We start from the raw sequence: 22,794 nt of genomic DNA, 5'->3' as shown, positions 1-22,794 counted from the left end.
TTATGGGTGTGCTAATAACATAGGCGAACAGGAATTGGAAATTGAAAAGTCACTTTTGTTTGAGGCTTGTCCTAATGTACAAACTGTCTTTGGAAGTGGACTTTACATAGTGGAGCAAGTCACGTTCATTTGACATGTACAGACAAGCCCAGTTTTATCCTAAAGTACATTTAAGTAATCAAATAATTTCTTATTTGATTAAGGGCTTCGGGGACGAAAAGCAACAGCCACACAGCAGGTCTTGGATTGATGTGGATTTTTACATGAATATGGATTTTTATCTCTGTTGCTAAACAATAATTGAATTGGTTCCACTCACTGGGTTTGTGTGTGTGTGTGAAATGGGCATCTGACCCGTGTTCGGGTCAAATTCTACAGTTGTCTTATCTTATCAGTGACTGAAACCAGACTGTAACCCTGTGGCTCTCCTTAGGTATATCCCTGGAACGAGCCAGGGTTGAACAGAGTTCAGGCTAAACCCTCTGTCTCTCCTTGGGCGTCTTCATGGTTAATTACAGCATGACGGGGTGGGAAAGAGGGGATAGGCTTAGGTTTGTTTGAGAGATTAATTGTGGACCTGCCATGTCCACAGTCAATCTCCAGGTCAAGCCAGGGTGAGCCGGGGTTGAACAGAGTTCAAACTGAACATGATTATTTTTGCATGACAGGGCTTGATTGATTGCACCACCATTGTTTCCAAACTGAATACATAGAGGAGAAGTCAGATTTCGCCACTATCATAAACTAAGGAAGTGGGCGGAGCAGTCAAGAGGTGAAAACTGGAGACAGTGGTGGTGGAACCCAATAGGGAGACAGACCACAGCACCCTCTAATGTAAAAGTTTGTGAGGGTTTTAGGTGCCAAGCCAAATTTCTTCAGCCTCCTGAGGTTGAAGAGGCGCTGTTGCGCCTTCACCACACTGTCTGTGTGGGTGGACCATTTCAGTTTGTCAGTGATGTGTACACAGAGGAACTTGAAGCTTTCACCTTCTCCACTGTGGTCCCCTTGATGTGGATAGGGGGGGTGCTCCCTCTGCTGTTTCCTGAAGTCAATGATAATCTCCTTTGTTTTGTTGACGTTGAGTGAGAGGTTATTTTCCTGGCACCACACTCCCAGAGCCCTCACCTCCTCCCTGTAGGCTGTCTCGTCATTGTTGGTAATCAAGCCTACTATTGTTGTGTCGTCTGCAAACTTGATGATTGAGTTGGAGGTGTGCTTGGCCACGCAGTCATGGGTGAACAGGGAGTACAGGAGAGGGCTGAGCACGCACCCTTGTGGGGCCCCAGTGTTGAGGATCAGCGAAGTGGAGGTATTGTTTCCTACCTTCATCACATGGGGGTGGCCCGTCAGGAAGTCCAGAACCCAGTTGCACAGGGCGGGGTTCAGACCCAGGGCATCGAGCTTAATGATGAGCTTGGAGGGTACTATGGTGATGAATGCTGAGCTATAGTCAATGAACAACATTTTTACATAGGTACTTAAATGTAAATGTATTCCTCTTGTCCAGATGGGATAGGGCAGTGTGCAGTGTGATGGCGATTGCATCGTCTGTGGGTCTAATGGGGAGGTAAGCAAATTGAAGTGGGTCTAGGGTGGCAGGTAAGGTAGAGGTGATATGATCCTTGACTAGTCTCTCCTAGCACGTAATGATGACAGAAGTGAGTGCTACCGGGCGATAGTCATTTAGTTCAGTTACCTTTGCTTTGTACAGGGACAATAGTGGCGTCTTTAAACATGTGGGGACAGCAGACTTGGATAGGGAGAGATTGAATATGTCCGTAAACACACCAGCCAGGTGGTCTGTGCATGCTCTGAGGACGCGGCTAGGGATGCCATCTGGGCCGGCAGCCTAGCGAGGATTAACACTCTTAAATGTCTTACTCACGTCAGCCATCTAGAAGGAGAGCCCACAGTCCTTGGTAGCGGGCCGTGTCGGTGGCACTGCTTGTCCAGAAGCAAGACGTCGGTGTCCGCGACGTGACTGGTTTTCCTTTTGTAGTCCGTGATTGTCTGTGGACCCTGCCACATACGTCTCGTGTCTGAGCCATTGAATTGTAAATCCACTTTTTCCCTATAATGACGTTTTGCCTGTTTGATTGCCTTGTGGAGGGTTCAGTTTTGCGCGAATGCTGCCATCTATCAACGGTTTCTGGTTAGGGTAGGTTTTAAAAGTCACAGTGAATACAACATCTCCTATACACTTCCTGATAAACTCAGTCACCGTATCAGTATATATGTTGATATTATTCTCTGAAGCTATCTGGAACATATCCCAGTCCTCGTGATCAAAACAATCTTGAAGCGTGGATTCCGATTGGTCAGACCAGCGTTGAATAGTCCTTAGCACAGGTACTTCCTGTTTGAGTTTCTGCCTATAGGAAGCGAGGAGCAAAATGGAGTCATGGTCAGATTTGCCGAAAGGAGGGCGGGGGAGGGCCTTGTATGCATCCCGAAATTTGGAGTAGCAGTGGTCGAGTGTTTTAGCAGTGTGAGTACTGCAGTCGATGTGTTGATAGAATTTCGGCAACCTTTGTTAAAATCACCAGCTACAATAAATGCAACCTCAGGATATGTGGTTTCCAGTTTGCATAAAGTCCAGTGAAGTTCTTTGAGGGTGATCGTGGTGTTGGCTTGAGGGGGGATATACACGGTCAGCATTTGATTGTGAGGTATTCTAGGTCGGGTGAACCAAAGGACTTGAGTTCCTGTATGTTATCACAATTACACCATTAGTCTTTAATCATAAAACATACACCTCCCCCCTTCTGCTTCCAGGAGAGATATTTATTCCTGTCTGCGCGATGAACTGAGAACCCAACTGGCTGGACCGACTCAGACAGTATATCCCGAGAGAGCCATGTTTCCGTGAAACAGAGTATATTACAATCCCTGATGTCTCTCTGTAAAGAAACCCTCACCTTGAGCTTGTCAACATTACTATCCAGAGACTGAACAATAGCGAGTAATATACTCGGAAGCGGTGGGTGGTGTGCACGCCTCCGAAATCGGACTAGAAGGATGCTCCGAGTACCTCTCCTCTGGCGTTGTTTTGGGTTGGCCTCGAGAATCAGTTCAATTGCCCTGGGGGGTGCGAACAAAAGATCCACTTTGAGAAAGTCGTATGCCTGGTTGTAATGCTGGTAGTGCTGGTGAGTTACCGCCACTCTGATATCCAATAGTTCTTCCCAGCTGTATGTAATAACACAAACAATTGTCTGGGCTAATAATGTAAGAAATAATACATACAAAAAACAAAATACTGAAAAGTTTCCTAAGAGCTAGAAGCAAGGCAGCCCTCTCTGTTTGTGGCATTTTCCCCAACTTAAAAACTATAAATGATTAAATCATAGGCTGATTCTCTGTAAGTTTAAGTTACTACAAGTCTGTGTGTGTGTGTGTGTGTGTGTGTATGTGTGTGTGTGTGTGCCTGTCTGCGTGTGTGCCTGTACTCTGAGCCATGGGAAGTACTATGGAGGGAGTGAGGCTATGCTGCTGATGGGTTGCACTTGTAGAGAGAGCTGCAAGGACAAGGTGAGAGAGAGAGCCCGCGAGAAACAGAGACAGAGAGACAGAGAGACAGAGAGCAAGAGACAGAGAGCCAGAGGGAGCGAGAGACAGAGGGAGCGAGAGACAGAGGGAGCGAGAGACAGAGGGAGCGAGAGACAGAGGGAGCGAGAGACAGAGGGAGCGAGAGACAGAGGGAGCGAGAGACAGAGGGAGCGAGAGACAGAGAGACAGAGGGAGCGAGAGACAGAGGGAGCGAGAGACAGAGGGAGCGAGAGACAGAGAGACAGAGGGAGCGAGAGACAGAGGGAGCGAGAGACAGAGGGAGCGAGAGACAGAGGGAGCGAGAGACAGAAGGAGCGAGAGACAGAAGGAGCGAGAGACATTAACCGATAAACAATTGCTGCCCGACCTTCAGGTTCAGCTGTGCATCCTGCAGTGAGCGTTCTGGGGCCTGAGTGTTGTGGCCATGAATACAGGAGTGGCTCTGGATACAACACACTACTGACAGGGGTGGGAGATGGAGAGAGGGTGAAAGATAGAGAGGGGGGGGGAGACAGAGACAAAGAGAGAGCAAGAGAGACAGAGAGAAACCTTGGCCTACCATCACCTCTCCCTTTACTGTGACCTCCCTGTGCTACTGTACAGCCCAGCTATTAGAAGCTACTTCAAGAAAATAATACACTATGCAGAATACACAATGACAAGGATTTCACGTAGGCTGACAGATATAACTTACAGTGCTATGAAAAAGTATTTGCCCCCTTTCTAATTTTCTCTACTTTTGCATATTTGTGATACTGAATGTTATCAGATTTTCAACCAAAACCTAATATTAGATAAAGGGAACATAGGTGAACAAATAACACAACAATTACATATTTATTTCATTTATTTCCTAAACAAAGTTATGCAACACCCAATTCCCCTGTGTGAAAAAGTAATTGCCCCCTTACACTCAATAACTGGTTGTGCCACCTTTAGCTGCAATGACTCCAACCAAATGCTTCCTGTAGTTGTTGATCAGTCTCTCATGTCGCTGTGGAGGAATTTTGGCCCACTCTTCCATGCAGAACTGCTTTAACTCAGTGACATGTGGGTTTTCAAGCATGAACTGCTCGTTTCAAATCCTGGACTTTGACTAGGCCATTCCAAAACTTCCAATTTGTTGCTTTTTAGCAATTTTCATGTAGACTTGATTGTGTGTTTTGGATAATTTTCTTGCTGCATGACCCAGCTGCGCTTCAGCTTCAGCTCACAGACGGATGGTCTGACATTCTCCTGTAGAATTCTCTGATACAGAGCAGAATTCATGGTTCCTTCTATTAAGGCAAGTCGTCCAGGTCCTGAGGCAGCAAAACATCCCCAAACACCACCACCATGCTTGACCATTGGTATGATGTTTTTACTGTGGAATTAAGATTTTGGTTTTCACCAGGCATTACTGGAACCATATACTTTTGAATCATCTGTCCATAGAACGTTCTTCCAAGAGTCTTGATGATCATCCAGGTGCTTTTTGGCAAACTTGAGTCAACTCTTTGGACGAGATGGGTCCCGTTATGCCTGGCGAAAACCAAACACTGCATTCCACAGTAAGAACATCATACCAAAGGTCAAGCATGGTGGTGGTGGTGTGATGGTTTGGGGATGCTTTGCTGCCTTAATATAAAGAACCATGAATTCTGCTCTGTATCAGAGAATTCTACACGAGAATGTCAGACCATCCGTCTGTGAGCTGAAGCTGAAGTGCAGCTGGGTCATGCAGCAAGACAATGATCCAAAACACACAATCAAGTCAGCATGAAAATAGCTAAAAAGCAACAAATTGGAAGTTTTGGAATGGCCTAGTCAAAGTCCAGACCTAATCCCAATTGAGATGTTGTGGCAGGATTTGAAACGAGCAGTTCATGCTTGAAAACCCACACGTCACTGAGTTAAAGCAGTTCTGCATGGAAGAGTGGGCCAAAATCCCTCCACAGCGACGTGCGAGACTGATCAACAACTACAGGAAGCATTTGGTTGGAGTCACTGCAGCTAAAGGTGGCACAACCAGTTATTGAGTGAAAGGGGGCAATTACTTTTTCACACAGGGGAATTGGGTGTTGCATAACTTTGTTTATGAAATAAATATGTAATTGTTGTGTTATTTGTTCACTTATGTTCCCTTTATCTAATATTAGGTTTTGGTTGAAGATCTGATAACATTCAGTATCACAAATATGCAAAAGTAGAGAAAATTAGAAAGGGGGCAAAAACTTTTTCATAGCACTGTATATTTCAATTGCTGACATGGATTCAGAAGTACACAGCAGTACCAGGTCAAGGCAAAATTGTCTAAGAGTGAAATCTGAATTCGCTGTATGCTGCTCATTTCTCAGGCCAGACTCCATTACTGTATTTAGTCATGAGTATAACAGAGGGCCATTATGACCTCCATAGCCCTCCCTTCCTGCTTGCTTATACAGTGGGGAGAACAAGTATTTGATACACTGACGATTTTGCAGGTTTTCCTACTTACAAAGCATGTAGAAGCTCTACAGCTCTACATGCTTTGTAAGTAGGAAAACCTGCAAAATCAGCAGTGTATGAAATACTCGTTCTCCCCACTGTATATGTACTTCTATAATTTCTTCCATCCTTTGTTTCTTCCTTATTCGTTCCCTCCCTCGTTCCCTCGTGTTACTGTTGTGGTAGAAATATTTGACTGATAGATAATCAACTCAAAAATATCTCTCAAGACACCGGAGCTTGTGAATTCAAGAATTAGACTTTATTGCATAACAAAAGCCGAGTTTGCTCCATGGAACAACTGTCTCTCTCTAGCTTAGAGATCTCTTATATACACACAAATGAAAAAAACATGCATACATTCCTAACTTATTTTAGTCCTGCCCCACCCTTCTTTTTCAACGTCCAGCTGTCACACAATGTCCACTCCAAAATGTCATGAATGCTTTTTTTCTATATGAAGCCTCTCATTCTATCATTCTATTGGCTGCGTGGCTTAGGCCCCTTCTTAAAAAAACTATTGTAATGCACACTGTTTGAGAGCCTCTGTGAAAGAACACATGCATTCATTTAAAAAACTGCATATACCACATGTCTATATTCCTTATTTAAGCATGTATCTGAATTATAAGATATCAAACATGTTTATTATATTTTACCTTTGGCATCTCCCTACATGTGCCATAATGATACATAAAATAATCCTATATTACCTCTACTCCTCATCTAGCTCCATTCAGTAGGAGTCAGTCCATTCTCCTATAGTAGAGCTACAGGACCAGACCAGACCAGACAGTAATCTCCCTAACCTAACCACATTAACAGTGAGTGTTCTGAATCCTCTTAGTTCACTACAGTGAGATCATATCTAGTTTGATGGTCTAAGGTCTGATGTATTAGAGAGAGTAGGGATTGAGACTTTCTGGCTCCATCTGCACACGAGCAGTAGCCATGTCCTCAGGTCAACAAACCATAATATGCTGTCCAGGCACAGCTCTTCTCCCAGGTTACTGCTGCCTTCCACTCTCCCTGCTCCCTCTGTGCCCTTCATCTCTCTCCCTCCCTCCCTCTTTCTCTGTGCCTAAATGCAATTACCTGTTAAGAGTGAGCAGTAGGCCAGTTTGAAGCATTCATTAAGACTAGCCCAGAGCCCGCAGCCACCAATAATTAAATCAGCTTTAAGATCCTCTGCTTTAATGAAGTAGCTACTGTACCTCTCTCTCTGGTCCACTCTAAGCGCTGCTCCATGCTTCATGCAGGGAGTCGTAAATATTTGTTCCCATAGGTCTAACAGACACATGCTCAAAATCTTAAGCAGCTGCAAATTATGGAGATATCAAAGTGTCACCAACAAAAACGTATACAATAGGCATATAGCAAATCCACCCTATGGCATTCATTTTTCACATGTACTGTATATAACACTTTTCAGTAGTGCTCAAAGCATGCTATTCCGAGAACAGAATTTACTTTTAAACTTGACGCAACGAGCCCAATAATATAATAATAATATGCCATTTAGCAGACGCTTTTATCCAAAGCGACTTACAGTCATGTGCGCATACATTTTTACGTATGGGTGGTCCCGGGGATCGAACCCACTACCCTGGCGTTACAAGCGCCATGCTCTACCAATTGAGCTACAGAGGACCACCAATCAGTCCTCCATGACAACAAAATAATAAACAACAGAGTAGGCTAATAAATCCTTCGTTTTTGGGATATGCGCAGGTAAAACAATTTGGCTAATCTATAATTCCAAGTCCTATTCTTGAAGACCAAGAGGTATTAAATGAATTGGAATGACAGGAAATCTGACAGACTTTGGTTTTTAATGTAAAGATATGGCCTAATCGTATTATTATCTGCAGTATAAAGCAATGGGTTAGAAGAAGCCTACATAACCAACCCATAAAGTAAAATGAAACATCCATTTATGGCCAACTATGTAAACTCTAAACATTGATTTATCCTGAAACAGATGTTGTTCAATTAGTAATATTCATTTTTGTCTTCTTCTAATGCCGCTTAAGGGGAATGTAATCTAAAAGTAACTGAAAGTAATCCGATTATGTTACTGAGTTTGGGTAATCCAAAAGTTACCTTACTGATTACAATTGTGGACAGGTAACTAGTAACGGATTACAATTAGAAAGTAACCTACCCAACCCTGAGGCTAAGCATGCTTAACACCTGGCCTACTGCAGAGCACTAGGGAAGTAGGGAGTGAGGCCACAGTGCAAATGTAAGGGTTATGGTACACTTAACACTCAGATGATACCCTGTGATCTAGACTGTCCAGCTCAGTCAGAGGTCAGTATGAACACTGTGTGATGCTGTCTCTCATCTCTGCTTCTTCCTCTCTCTCTCTCACTTTCTCTATTGCGCTCTCTCTCTCTCACTTTCTCTATTGCTCTCTCTCTCTCTCTCACACTTTCTCTATTGCGCTCTCTCACTTTCTCTATTGCGCTCTCTCTCTCTCTCTCTCTCTCTCACTTTCTCACTTTCTCTATTGCGCTCTCTCTCTCTCACTTTCTCTATTGCGCTCTCTCTCTCTCTCTCTCTCTCACTTTCTCACTTTCTCTATTGCGCTCTCTCTCTCTCTCTCTCTCTCTATTGCGCTCTCTCTCTCTCTCTATTGCTCTCTATTGCTCTCTCTCTCTATTGCTCTCTCTCTCTATTGCTCTCTATTGCTCTCTCTCTCTATTGCTCTCTATTGCGCTCTCTCTCTCTCTCACTCTCTCTCACTCTCTCTCACTCACTCTCACTCACTCTCACTCTCTCTCTCACTCTCTCTCACTCTCTCTCTCACTCTCTCTCTCTCTCTCACTCTCTCTCTCTCTCTCTCTCTCTCTCTCTCTCACTCTCTCTCTCACCATCCCTCCCTCCCTTTCTCGCTCCCCATCTCTCCACAAAGGCACAGCTCTAGACTGTCTGTGATAAAGTACTTGACTGTAGCTTTGATCCTCTGAGGCAATGGCAGGAAATCTCAAAATTCTATACTCTGTTCTTCTTTCTTCTTTTATTTTCTCGCTGTTCTGTTATTCTCAACTAGAAACTGAGCCATCGGGTCACTGTCTGTTTCAGTCACTAGCCTGTCTCTGCCCTCACCAACAATGACAACTATTCCCCTTTTCATCCCAGGAATGACAAGAATCTCACGATGGATGTAGGGCCAATTATGTTTTCAGGGCTGCCATTTCTTCCCCTTTCTATTCTGTTAGTGGCTTCTTTGGAGACAAAGGCTATTTATTGTGTGTGTCGGCACCTATCAACAAAGTGAACAACAACAGAGGACAACAGAGAAAGTGTGCCTGTCTGTCTGTCTGTCCCTGGAAGCGTCTGTTAGAGATGACAGCTACAGATAACCCTGAGTCACAATAGACCTGCTGAACATCAGGCTGTCTACACACACACCCCTACAAACACACAGGAGGCGTGTTGAGGAGGACAAAGCCATATTGACGCACCTCCATCAACCATCTCTCCATCTATCTCTCCCTCTGCTGACTGGCGGATGGCTGTGTGTGTGTGTGTGTGTGTGTGTGTGTGTGTGTGTGTGTGTGTGTGTGTTCAGGGATACCTTGGCTTCTCAATGTGTGGGAACAATCAGCAATCATGGGCTTATCTGAAAAACACCTCACTCACACTGAGAACCTGTCCACTCCTCTTCTGCCCCTACCTGCCTCTCTAATTCTTGGACTCATTGATTGTGAGTGCTCTGACATATTTTAAAGAGGTCTTTGAGGTACTTAAATGTGCATGTGAATGGGGTCTTATAGTTTGAGTATGTGTTGGATGTGTCAGCGAAAGGACTGAATAGAGAGAGAGCTTGAGTGTTGGCTGTGTGTGTGTGCGTGTGTGTGTGTGTGTGTGTGTCAGAAACAAGGAGAATATGAGTGACAGGTCTCTCTATCAGCTGTGTGATTGAGTAGCTAGCGGAGCTGAAAAAGAGGCATCCAGCTGTCAATAAAAGGTAAGCGAAAGAGCCGTAGTCAGCCAGAAAAACTCCCTCTTCCTCCTGCCTCCCTATCCCTCCCTCCCTGTCTCATTCCATTCTCCCAGTCTCTCATGCCTCCCGAGTGGCGCAGTGGTCTAAGGCACTGCATCGCAGTGCTAGCTGTGCCACTAGAGATCCTGGTTCGAATCCAGGCTCTGTCGTAGCCGGCCGCGACCGGGAGACCCAAGGGGCGCCAAACAATTGGCCCAGCGTCGTCCAAGGTAGGGGAGGGAATGGCCGGCTGTAGCTCAGTTGGTAGAGCATTGTGTTTGCAACGCCAGGGTTGTGGGTTCGATTCCCACAGGGGGTATGAAAAATAAAAAAATTATGTATGCACTCACTAACTGTAAGTCGCTCTGGATAAGAGTGTCTGCTAAATGACTAAAATGTAAATGTAATGCCTCCGCCTCCCTCTCGATGTCTCCCCCCTGCCTGCCTGCCTCCCTCCCCCTCTGCATGAGTCTCCCTCCCAATGTTTCTCCTTACATCCCCATTGTCTCATTCTCCCCCCTCTCTCCAGGGCTCCAGACTGCGACCCTTTGACTTGGCTGTGCAAGTAAAATGTTGAATTGGTCGAGCTGCACATTTTTACATGTCACCTCCTATTTTTAGGAGGCTAAAACCATGATTTGGTCAAAGAAAAAAGTAAATTATCCTCATGATTCTTGTAATTCTTGTTGAGTGAGCCACTCGCTCTCCTTTCTCTGGAAAAAATGCTCTAGGAGAAAGAAAGTGGTTCTGATTGTATAACATTTAAAAATCCAATAGCGGGGAAAACACTGCAATCCTGTTGTCACAGTTAAGGTGGTTCTCAGCTTTGTGTACTTTTTTTTAATCAACTCTCAATTTTGAGCTCAATAGCAACTATTTTACAACCAAGACATTTGATATGGCTTTGAGATACAGAGTGCGAGAAATGCGCATTGGCCATTGTGATTGCATAGGCCTCATTTGGTGGTAGGCTACAACTGCAACGGTTTTTGTATTTTAGACTAATACATGGCTACTAGTGGGTATTATAGTATATTTAGAGTTATTTTAACAGTAAAATATAACAACAAAAGCCTAATTGTCTACCCAAAATAATGACAATCACTGAATTAGGTTGCATATTAGAATATTTTGAATCACAATATGAATAGATGATGAAAAAAATGTAGTCTTGAATACCATCTCAGTAACCTATTACACTTTTAATAAAGCACTGAATGACTTTATAAGATGATACAATTTTGTTCTATTGTGTGACACCGCGAAGAAAAATGGGTGCGACCAAATTATGGACTGGTGCCACCAACTGAAAATGTTTGTCTGGAGCCTTGCTCTCCCTGCCTAACCCCTGGCTCTCCCTCTCCTCTACTCTCATTCTCATCCCTCTCTCCTTCTGGCTCTCCTCTTCTCCTCCCTCTCCCTCTCCATATCTCCCCCGCCTCCCTCTTGGGCACAGTTGATTCCATCTAATTGGCAGGGGTGCGCTAGGGTGAGATATTCCCCCAAACAGAGACTGGCATCACCCAGCCCTGGGCTCCAACTACAGCCACCCCCACACACAGACACACCACACACACAGGAGCAAGCTGAACCGGGCAGAAGCTATGAGTCATGGTCCTGTTTAAACATCCCTGAGCAGTAATACCAGGATAGCAACCACTGCACCTCTCACTTCATCGCCTCAACAATGGTTACACCAGCAGGCTGCACCAGCCTCCCACAGCAGGGACCCTTTAGCTCACAGCTAAACCAGCAGATAGTCAAGTGTGTGTGTGTGTGTGTGTGTGTGTGTGTGTGTGTGTGTGTGGTCTTCCCCAGTTGCTAGTGAGACAGACATTACACAAACCTTGCTCTTAATCCAGCGCCCTAGCTATGTCAGGGATGGGCAACTGGTGGCCTTTTGAAGGCCATCGGATCAATTCATGCTTCACTCATGCTGCCAAACATGCCCTCGTAAAACGGACTATCCTACCGATCCTTGACTTCGGCGATGTCATTTACAAAATAGCCTCCAACACTCTACTCAGCAAATTGGATGTAGTCTATCACAGTGCCATCCGTTTTGTCTCCAAAGCCCCATATACTACCCACCATTGTGACCTGTACGCTCTTGTTGGCTGGCCCTCACTACATATATCTCACTGGTCATCCCCAAAGCCAACACCTCCTTTGGCCGCCATTCCTTCCAGTTCTCTGCTGCCAATGACTGGAACGAATTGCAAAAATCTTGAAGCTGGAGACTCTTATCTCCCTCACTAACTTTAAGCATCAGTTGTCAGAGCAGCTTACCGATCACTGCACCTGTACACAGCCCATCTGAAATTAGCCCACCCAACTACCTCATCCCCATATTCTTATTTATTTTGCTCATTTGCACCCCAGTATCTCCATTTGCACATCATCTCTTGCACATCTATCATTCCAGTGTTAATACTAATTGTAATTATTTTGCACTATGGCCTATTTATTGCCTTACCTCCATAACTTGCTACATTTGCACACACTGTATATATATTTTCTGTTGTATTTTTGACTTTATGTTTTGTTTTACCCCATATGTAACTCTGTGTTGTTGTTTTTAATCGCACTGCTTTGCTTTATCTTGGCCAGGTCGCAGTTGTAAATGAGAACTTGTTCTCAACTGGCTTACCTGGTTAAATAATGGTGAAAAAAAATAAGAATTAAAAATTAAATACAAATAATAATCACCCCAGTCGGGGTCTGAACTTACTGTTGCGAGTTAGCATAGTAGAAAACACAAGGTGCAATTTCAAAATGTTGTTGTGAGTCAGCAGTTTTTCTCTTGTTATGTCAGTCACTGATAGTCAATTAGCCCGTGTCAGCAAACATATTTTAGATTGCCAAGTTATACTGAACAAAAATATAAACATCCTATGTTTTATGAGCTGATATAAAAGATCTCAGAAATTTGCCATACGCACAAAAAGCTTCTACCTGCTAGTGAGCATTTATCCTTTGCCAAGATAATCCATCCACCTCACAGGTGCAGCATATCAAGAAGCTGATTAAACAGCATGGCCATTAAAACAGGTGCACCTTGTGCTGGGGACAATAAAAAAGGCCACTCTAAATGTGCAGTTTTGTCACACAACACAATGCCACAGATGTCTCAAGTTTTGAGGGAACGCGAGGTTGGCATGCTGGCTGCAGGAATGTCCACCAGAGCTGTTGCCAGAGAATTGAATGTTAATCTCTCTACCATAAACCGCCTCCAACGTGTAACCACACCAGCCGAGGACCTTCACATCCTGCTTCCTCACCTGCAGGATCGTCTGAGACCAGCCACCCGGACAGCTGATGAAACTATGGGTTTGCACAAACGATGATTTTCTGCACAAACTGTCAGAAACCATCTCAGGGAAGCTCTTCTGCGTGCTTGTCGTCCTCACCAGAGTCTTAACCTGACCGCAGCTCGGCATCGTAAACAACTTCACTGGGCAAATGCTCACCTTCGATGGCCACTGGCACACAATTCCTGGAAGCTGAAAATGTCCAGTTCTTCCATGGCCTGCATACTCACCAGACATGTCATCCATTGAGCATGTTTGGGATGCTCTGGATCAATGTGTACGACAGTGTGTTCCAGTTCCCGCCTATATCCTGTAACTTCGTAAAGCCATTGAAGAGGAGTGGGACAACATTCCACAGGCCAAAATCAACAGCCTGATCAACTACATGCGAAGGAGATGTGTCGCGCTGCATGAGGCAAATGGTGGTATTGGACCTTCTTCCTGTTGGAAGGTAAACTTTCGCCCCAGTCCGAGGTCCTGAGCGCTCTGGAGCAGGTTTTCATCAAGGATCTCTGTACTTGGCTCTCTTTATCTTTCCCTCAATCCTGACTAGTCTCCCAGCCCCTGCCACTGAAAAACATCCCCACAGCATGATGCTGCCACCACCCTGCTTCACCGTAGGGATGGTGCCAGGTTACCTCCAGACGTGACGCTTGGCATTCAGGCCAAAGAGTTCAATCTTGGTTTCATCAGACCAGAGAATTTTGTTTCTCATGGTCTGAGAGTCCTTTAGGTGCCTTTTGGCAAACTCCAAGCAGGCTGTCATGTGCCTTTTACTGAGGAGTGGCTTCCGTCTGGCCAATCTAACATAAAGGCCTGATCGGTGGAGTGCTGCAGAGATGGTTGTCCTTCTGGAAGGTTATCCCATCTCCACAGAGGAACTCTGGAGCTCTGTCAGAGTGATCATAGAGTTCTTGGTCACCTCCCTGACCAAGGGCCTTCTCCACTGATTGCTCAGTTTGGCCAGGCGGCCAGCTCTTGGTTGTTCCAAACTTCTTCCATTTAAGAATGATGAAGGCCACTGAGTTCTTGGGGACCTTCAATGCTGCAGAAATGTTTTTGTACCCTTCCCCAGATCTGTGCCTCGACACAATCCTGTCTTGGAGCTCTACGGACAATTCCTTCGACCTCATGGCTTGTTTTTTGCTCTGACATGCACTGTCAACTGTGGGACCTTATATAGACAGGTGTGTGCCTTTCCAAATCATGTCCAATCAATTGAATTTACCACAGGTGGACTCCAATCAAGTTGTAGAAACATCTCAAGTATGATCAATGGAAACAGGATGCAGCTGAGCTCAATTTCGAGAATCATAGCAAAGGGTCTGAATACTTATGTAAATAATGTATTTCTGTTTTTTATTTGTTATTTTGCAAACATTTCTAAAAACCTGTTTTCGCTTTGTCATTATGGAGTATTGTGTGTAAATTGATGAGGGGGAAAAAATAATTTAATCAATTTTAAAATAAGGCTGTTCTGAATACTTTCCAATGCACTGTATGTATAACCGTAAATCCCGGGATGAGAGAAGGACGGTATGAAGATATGAACATCTGGATACCGCCCAACCCTAGGGCTAGCTAGCCAGTGTTTAACATCTTTGTATGTTTGTGTGTCTGTCTGCATCTAGTTAAGCAGTGCAGCAGATTACTGGAAAATTGTAAATAGCTAATCCAGACAGACAAGAAGATTTCTGAAAGACTGAGACAACAGAACAAATGGCACTTTAAATGCAACCAGTTTTACACAACCATGTAAAACTAGATGCCAATACTAGTTTTATAACACAACAGAAAAGCTAAATAAAAAAAGGCCATTGTAACGATAAGTAACCTAGTTGCTGGAAAATCATTTAAGCTCCATTTAAAGGTCAAGTTGAGAGGAATGTATTAATATAATACAGAAAGAAAAGCCTTTTCAATTCCAGATCTGATTATACTCTCACAGTGGCTTTCACATTGTTTTATACCATCAATCTCTACGGGCTCTGAGGTAAATGCTTCCAATTTCCTTCTCTGTTAAGTTGGCTATAGAGCCCGTAAAAAATAGGCTAAATAAACAAGTGGCTCATTAATATCACTGAAGGTGTTTTAGCGACAAGGCCCCATAAGAGACCTATTTATTTAGGATAATTAATAAAAGCGTGCTTCGGCTCCTTTGTCCCGGCGTAAATGCTACTACATTCTGTCGACAGCAGCAGTTCCTACAGGAGCGCCGGAGAGAGGGTGTGTGTGTGTGGTTCCTGTGACCTTGTCTCTATCTAATTATGTGTGTGTGGCAGTGGGGGGGTAGGGGCACGTCGTTTTGCCCCTAATGGTTTCTAAACAATCTTTATGGGCCCGAACACCTCTAGCACCGTAATTAGCTAGTTTGTTATCTATCCTGTCCCAGCAGTAAACCTATTCTCTCAGATACCCACTACTACCATATCCACAGAGGAGACGAGGAGTGGGGGGTTAAATAGCAGACGAGTGGGGGTCAGGAAAGCCATTACCCTCTTTGTGTGTGGGTGTTTTATGGGGTGGTTTTAAAGTATGCATGTCGGTTCTTTTGTCTTGCTACTGAATAAAATAACATGATCAATTCCAAGAGAAAATCCTAGCGTTTGTAGGTGAGTGCACTTGACTAGAGCACCTTTATTGGTATTTTGGTCAAATAAACACCTTCAACTAAAAGACTCCAACTCTGATAACCAGCTTCACAAGCAAGCTTTGCGGCCCCTTCCCTCCCTGAGAGAGCTGCTCTCCTCTCTATGACACCATACGTCTGTTTACAGATCACCTAGCCGTGCTAATCAGAAACGGGGTCTCCCAGGACCCGGCGCAGGGGTCCGAGGTCGGCGTTCAGCAGACAGCAGCGTGGTGCCGTGTCCCGCTTCGGCGATTCACAGGGGTTTAGGTTGCACCGCTCACATGTCAATCATCAAAACACAACAGCTGGTGATCTCTCACCACTTCTCTTCTCCCTGTGTGTGTGTGTGTGTGTGTGTGTGTGTGTGTGTGTGTGTGTGTGTGTGTGTGTGTGTGTCAGGAGTGGACTTGTTGTGTCGTTGATTGAGTGCCATACAAAGAGCATCTAGGGAGTAGAATCAAAGCCTGTAAAGTCTCTCTCAATCTGTCTCTAAACCTAATGTTTTCAACATAAACAGCAAGAATTAAGGTAAGGCATGTTAGCTTCCACACAGGTCACTGTGACATGTAAACTGCAGTGGTGTGCGGGAGCCCAATAGAATAACAGCTAAACAGAAAATAGGGTTAGTTAGCTAGTCTCATGCTTGATTCTGTAAATAAAAGAGAATATGACAGGTGATACACATTGAGTATTGTACATTGCTATATAAAACACACACACACTTACATGAGCAAAGAACCCTTCCTGGTGATTTTATGAAGCAGTGTTTTTGTGGTGTACTGCCTTCAGGGCAGAAAGCTGTAGAAAGCTGTCTGAAAGCTGGATGTTATTGTGAACATTACTATAGTGAGTTTTTGGAAACCAATAATTCAATAATAATGGTCTGCTTTCTAAAACTAGGAGCAATGACATCTAATGTTGTTAGCCTCATTGAGGCTGCATCGCAAATGGCACACTATTCCCTATATAGTGCACTTCTTGGTCAAAGGTTGTACACTATGTAGGTACTAGGGTGCCATATGGGACTCAGTCTTAGTGTTGTTAGCCATCCTTTGTATTTTCTTTGAATGTCCAAAGATTTAGGTCAAAAAAGCAATTTGCTGTGCTACAAAATGTTGTTTACAGCTTAATGCCTATTATTATATGTTCATCACGATCTCATGTATTCTATGGAAATAGAATGTGGAGATTTAAGACTGCTCTGGCATCAGGTAATCTTCAGAGTAAGAATTCCTTTCTAATGCAATAAGAAGAGGCTCAGTTCAGCTCTGCTCCCGCCCACACATGCAGACAAACAGTCCCTGTCTCTCTCACACACAGACACAGTCCCACACAGACACAGTACCACATACACACACACACACACACACACACACACACACACCTCTAAACACAGTGTCAAAGCGAACTATGAATGTTCCCGGGTTATAACTGGGTACTGTGAAGTTGTGAAGAAAATCATAAGTGCCTGTGAGAATCAGCTTTGTACACACAAATTATTGCGGTAATTAGGGACAAAACAGCCCAAAAGGTTGGCTGGCTGGGAGTGCATCCTAATGTACTGCTGCCTCTGAAGAGAGGTGAGTCACCAGCATACAAATGGCCCTCTCTGGAGTGGAGTGAGACGAGTGAAGGAGAGGAGAGACCGCCATCTGAATGACAGATACAAAGAGCACAGGAAAGACGACGAGGTGAGCGAGGTGAGCGAGGAGAGAGAACGAGCGAAAGAGAGCGAGAGAAAACACGAGAGCGAGCGAGAGAAAATGCGAGTGCGAGCGAGAGAGAGAGAGCGAGAGCGAGAGATACAGTATGTATATGATTGCCATAGCCTGAGGGACATCCCATGACCATTAATTCCCTATAATATTTACATTATATAGCGTAACCATCATCTATGTACACTTTGCTGTTTATTAATTAGCCATTCTTTCTTTTTATAATCTTATTTTTATTGAATTACATTTATCGATCGAAGATTACACAATACAACAGCAGTAGTGTTGTACCTGTATACATGATTATATGTACAATTATTATTACTACTGAAATGAACTATTTCATTATTTTTTTTTAAGCACATTGATGAGTTAGTTAAGAAGCTGAGAATACCCCTTAAAATAAAAAGACCCCTATTTTTATTTATATATTATTAAATTAAAAAAGGACGTGAGAATAAAAATGGTCTTCTTCTATAGAAATAGGTTCTGCCTCTCGCTAAATAGTTGAAAGCAGATTATTCAGTCGAAGTTCGTATCGGTCCTAGACTATGGCGACATCATCTATATGAACGCAGCTGCCACTTCATTAAAGCCATTAGATGCAGTTTATCATAGGGCACTACGCTTTATTACGGGCGACAATTTTAGCACTCATCACTGCATTCTCTATCAGAAAGTTGGTTGGCCCTCTTTGATGTCACGTAGGTTAATGCATTGCTATGTTTTCATTTATAAAGCACTTTTACAAAAAGTCCCACTGTACCTAACATCTTTACTAAACTTTAGACATGAGTTACCACACCAGGTCTCAGGGATGGTTAACTCTGGAAATTCCTTTGATTTATACTGAGTCTGGAAAATCAGCTTTAAGTTCTGGCACCTTATTTGAGGAACAATCTTCAAAATGTTCTTAAATGTGATGTTTTGGTGCCTCGAGGGCAATTCAGAAAGCTGATTGAGGACCTTATTATTGATGAATGTGTTTTTTATGACCGTGCTTTTCTTTCTGCTTGCATTTTGTATTGATATTGACGTGTGTATTTTCTGTAATGTATGTAATTCAGGGCTCATCTGTAAATTAGACCTTGGTCTCAGTATGACTCCTTGGTCTCAGTATGACTCCTTGCTAAAATAAAGGTTAAATACATAAATAAAAGTATCCTCATTGCATTGTACTGTATTTACTGAAATGCTGTACCACTATACTGCTTTGGCACTATCTACAAATTGTATTTCATGCCAATAAAGCAATCTGAATTTGAGAGAGGGAGCGAAAGGGCGACAGAGAGAAAAAGAGAGAGAGAGAAAGTGTGACAGAGAAAACGAGAGAGAGTACCAGTTGAAGTAAATCAAATCCTCTTCCGCACCCTGGTGTAATTACACGACATTTCATCCCTAGCAAGTGTTTAAAAAAACAGCGAGACCAAACGGTGGCAGCTGGCACCACCTGGGAACCACGCCGGGTGTGTGGCTAGCAGCAGCACTCCGCTCTGAACACACCGCCTTGCCGCCTACCTGCCTTCTTCCACTGCCTAGCTACCTCTGTGTCTGGGGCTTTTACATCAAGGCCAAACACACACACACACACACTTGTGTGCTCACACATATGGGCTCACACACACACACACTCTGATGTTGTTATGGCTGTAAATCAATAAGCGACAAAGAGAGAGAGAAAGTGAGGAGGAGGCGGAACAGTGCCCTGGGTGATACGCTCAACGCCGCCCATCATCAGGCTGATGGGTAAAAGGCTGTATCTGGCTACGGTACAGTGCAGAGAGAGAATATTTAATTCTGAAGAGATGGAACAGAGGGGGAGAGTGGGACGGAGCGACTAACCTACACACAGGGGACTCTACTGTGACCAAACCTGTATGTATTCATGTGTGTGGCCAATTCAACACACACACACACACACACACACACAAACACACACAACAATATGCATCATAACTGCTCCCCTGGAACTACTACCCGTTCTATCCTGGGGAGGTGGTACACACACACACACGCACACACAGAGGTACACAGTGAATGTAAACAGCGGAAAGGAGAGGAGAATCCATGTACCTGAATGCCGTCCAACAGCTTACTCATGCACCAGAAACTGTCAGCCTCGATGTTCCGCAAAGCCTCCTCCTGCAAGCTGGACACGTCAAAGTTCTCCACCTCCTCCTCTGTACCGAGAGAAAGAGAGAGAAGGGTGAGTGAGAGAGAGAGAGTGAAAAAGAGAGTGAATTGGGTCTACCAGCATCACAGCAGAAGAAACAGAAGAGAAAGAGAGAGAGAGATGTTCTTGAGGAGAGCCTGAGGAGTCTCCTAGTGTAGTGGTACAGTTGGTTGTTCTCAGAGCTTCATGGAGGGTCTATTTCCTCTCCACAACTCTATTTCCTCTCCACACCCATTCACACATACATTATTTACATTATGCAGACTGTTTGTTCTTACTACATCTACAACCATAGTCATTCAACTACATCTACTCTCAACAGTCATTCAAATATACAGCACTAATCTATAAAAATGTTTTATATATATATTTCCGAGATTGAAGATGGCTATCAAAAGCAATTCAAATACAGTACAGATTATGATGCTAGACATCAGCAATGAAGTCCATCCGTGGGTTAAGTGTATTAACACCTGAATGACAGTTGGAACATACCTCACTGATTGAACAATTTATTCCCCCCCACGATGAAATCATGGATCAGTCTCTGTCCGTTCGTACGTACTAGGGTTGAATGGCGGGAACCCGGTTACTGAGATTTAATTTTGAAATACACTGCTCAAAAAAATAAAGGGAACACTTAAACAACACAATGTAACTCCAAGTCAATCACACTTCTGTGAAAACAAACTGTCCACTTAGGAAGCAACACTGATTTACAATAAATGTCACATGCTGTTGTGCAAATGGAATAGACAACAGGTGGAAATTATAGGCAATTAGCAAGACACCCCCAATAAAGGACTGGTTTTGCAGGTGGTGACCACAGACCACTTCTCAGTTCCTATGCTTCCTGGCTGATGTTTTGTTCACTTTTGAATGCTGGCGGTGCTTTCACTCTAGTGGTAGCATCAGACGGAGTCTACAACCCACACAAGTGGCTCAGGTAGTGCAGCTCATCCAGGATGGCACATCAATGCGAGCTGTGGCAAGAAGGTTTGCTGTGTCTGTCAGCGTAGTGTCCAGAGCATGGAGGCGCTACCAGGAGACAGGCCAGTATATCAGGAGACGTGGAGGAGGCCGTAGGAGGGCAACAACCCAGCAGCAGGACTGCTACCTCCGCCTTTGTGCAAGGAGGAGCACTGCCAGAGCCCTGCAAAATGACCTCCAGCAGGCCACAAATGTGCATGTGTCTGCTCAAACGGTCAGAAACAGACTCCATGAGGGTGGTATGAGGGCCCGACGTCCACAGGTGGGGGTTGTGCTTACAGCCCAACACCGTGCAGGATGTTTGGCATTTGCCAGAGAACACCAAGATTGGCAAATTCGCCACTGGCGCCCTGTGCTCTTCACAGATGAAAGCAGGTTCACACTGAGCACATGTGACAGACTTGACAGAGTCTGGAGACGCCGTGGAGAACGTTCTGCTGCCTGCAACATCCTCCAGCATGACCGGTTTGGCGGTGAGTCAGTCATTTCTTTGGGGGGCTGCACAGCCCTCCATGTGCTCGCCAGAGGTAGCCTGACTGCCATTAGGTACCGAGATGAGATCCTCAGACCCCTTGTGAGACCATATGCTGGTGCGGTTGGCCCTGGGTTCCTCCTAATGCAAGACAATGCTAGACCTCATGTGGCTGGAGCGTGTCAGCAGTTCCTGCAAGAGGAAGGCATTGACGCTATGGACTGGCCCGCCCGTTCCCCAGACCTGAATCCAATTGAGCCCATCTGGGACATCATGTCTCGCTCCATCCACCAACGCCACGTTGCACCACAGACTGTCCAGGAGTTGGCGGATGCTTTAGTCCAGGTCTGGGAGGAGATCCCTCAGGAGACCATCCGCCACCTCATCAGGAGCATGCCCAGGCGTTGTAGGGAGGTCATACAGGCACGTGGAGGCCACACACTCTACTGAGCCTCATTTTGACTTGTTTTAAGGACATTACATCAAAGTTGGATCAGCCTGTAGTGTGGTTTTCCACTTTAATTTTGAGGGTGACTCCAAATCCAGACCTCCATGGGTTGATAAATTTGATTTCCATTGATAATTTTTGTGTGATTTTGTTGTCAGCACATTCAACTATGTAAAGAAAAAAGTATTTAATAAGATTATTTCATTCATTCAGATCTAGGATGTGTTTGAGGGTGTTTTTGAGCAGTGTATAATATGTCCTATTAACATCAGGTTAGCATTTTCATGCTGATCAAAGCTCTAAATCAAATCCAGACATATTTATATGCTTTATAATGCTTTGAATGACACTTCCGGTTTTGGCCTGGAAAAAATAAAATAAAAAATAAATATGCCATTTAGCAGACGCTTTTATCCAAAGCAACTTACAGTCATGCGTGCATACATTTTTGTGTATGGGTGGTCCCGGGGATCGACCCCACCACCTTGGCGTTACAAGCGCCGTGCTCTACCAGCTGAGCTACAGAGGACCATATATATATATATATATATATATATATATATATATATATATATATATATACCAGGTTACCCGGGAGAAAAGTGATTTATTCTCAGGATGGAACATTTGTAAAATACCTAGAAAATATTCAACCCTTGTACGTATATTCTTTAGTCACACACGATATCTCAGACACCACTGGCCCATTTTTGACTAAACTTTGGATGAATGACGCGTCTTGCCATAGAGACCAAGCATTTACAAAATTACATTGATTGGCGCAATAGTAATCAACTGAAATTCCAAAACTTTGAACAAACATATCTCCTGTCCCATTTGTGTTACAGTCATGGACATTTTGTACATATATATGCATCTCCTCATAAGCAACACGTTTCCCATTACGACCTACAAGCTCGGCACATTACATACAGCGAGTGAAAAAAGACTCTCTCTCTCATTAATCCACACAACATCAATTGGAATTGTTGTCACTAAGGGGGAGGGGGGGGGGTCTTCATGATTTGTTGCCTTGTTAACCATACG

The 22,794-nt window shown here is 44.2% G+C and overlaps 1 protein-coding gene across 2 annotated transcripts in view; it reads right to left on the bottom strand.

Moving 5' to 3' along the window:
* Positions 1–22,794, bottom strand: part of LOC311146855 (TBC1 domain family member 22B-like) — a 187,766-nt gene that overhangs the window by 64,492 nt on the left and 100,480 nt on the right. For both annotated transcript variants that reach the window (XM_084183462.1, XM_084183461.1), the window contains exon 10: positions 19,695–19,844. In XM_084183462.1, coding sequence (XP_084039588.1) covers positions 19,695–19,844 — 150 coding nt within the window. The remainder of the gene's footprint in view (positions 1–19,694; positions 19,845–22,794) is intronic.

The sequence above is a fragment of the Coregonus lavaretus genome, assembly GCF_964263955.1.
Source record: "Coregonus lavaretus genome assembly, chromosome: 19".
In the NCBI taxonomy this organism is placed as follows: Eukaryota; Metazoa; Chordata; class Actinopteri; order Salmoniformes; family Salmonidae; genus Coregonus; species Coregonus lavaretus.
The sequence above is the reverse complement of the archived record's forward strand: the minus strand, read 5'-3'. Positions and strand labels throughout refer to the sequence as shown.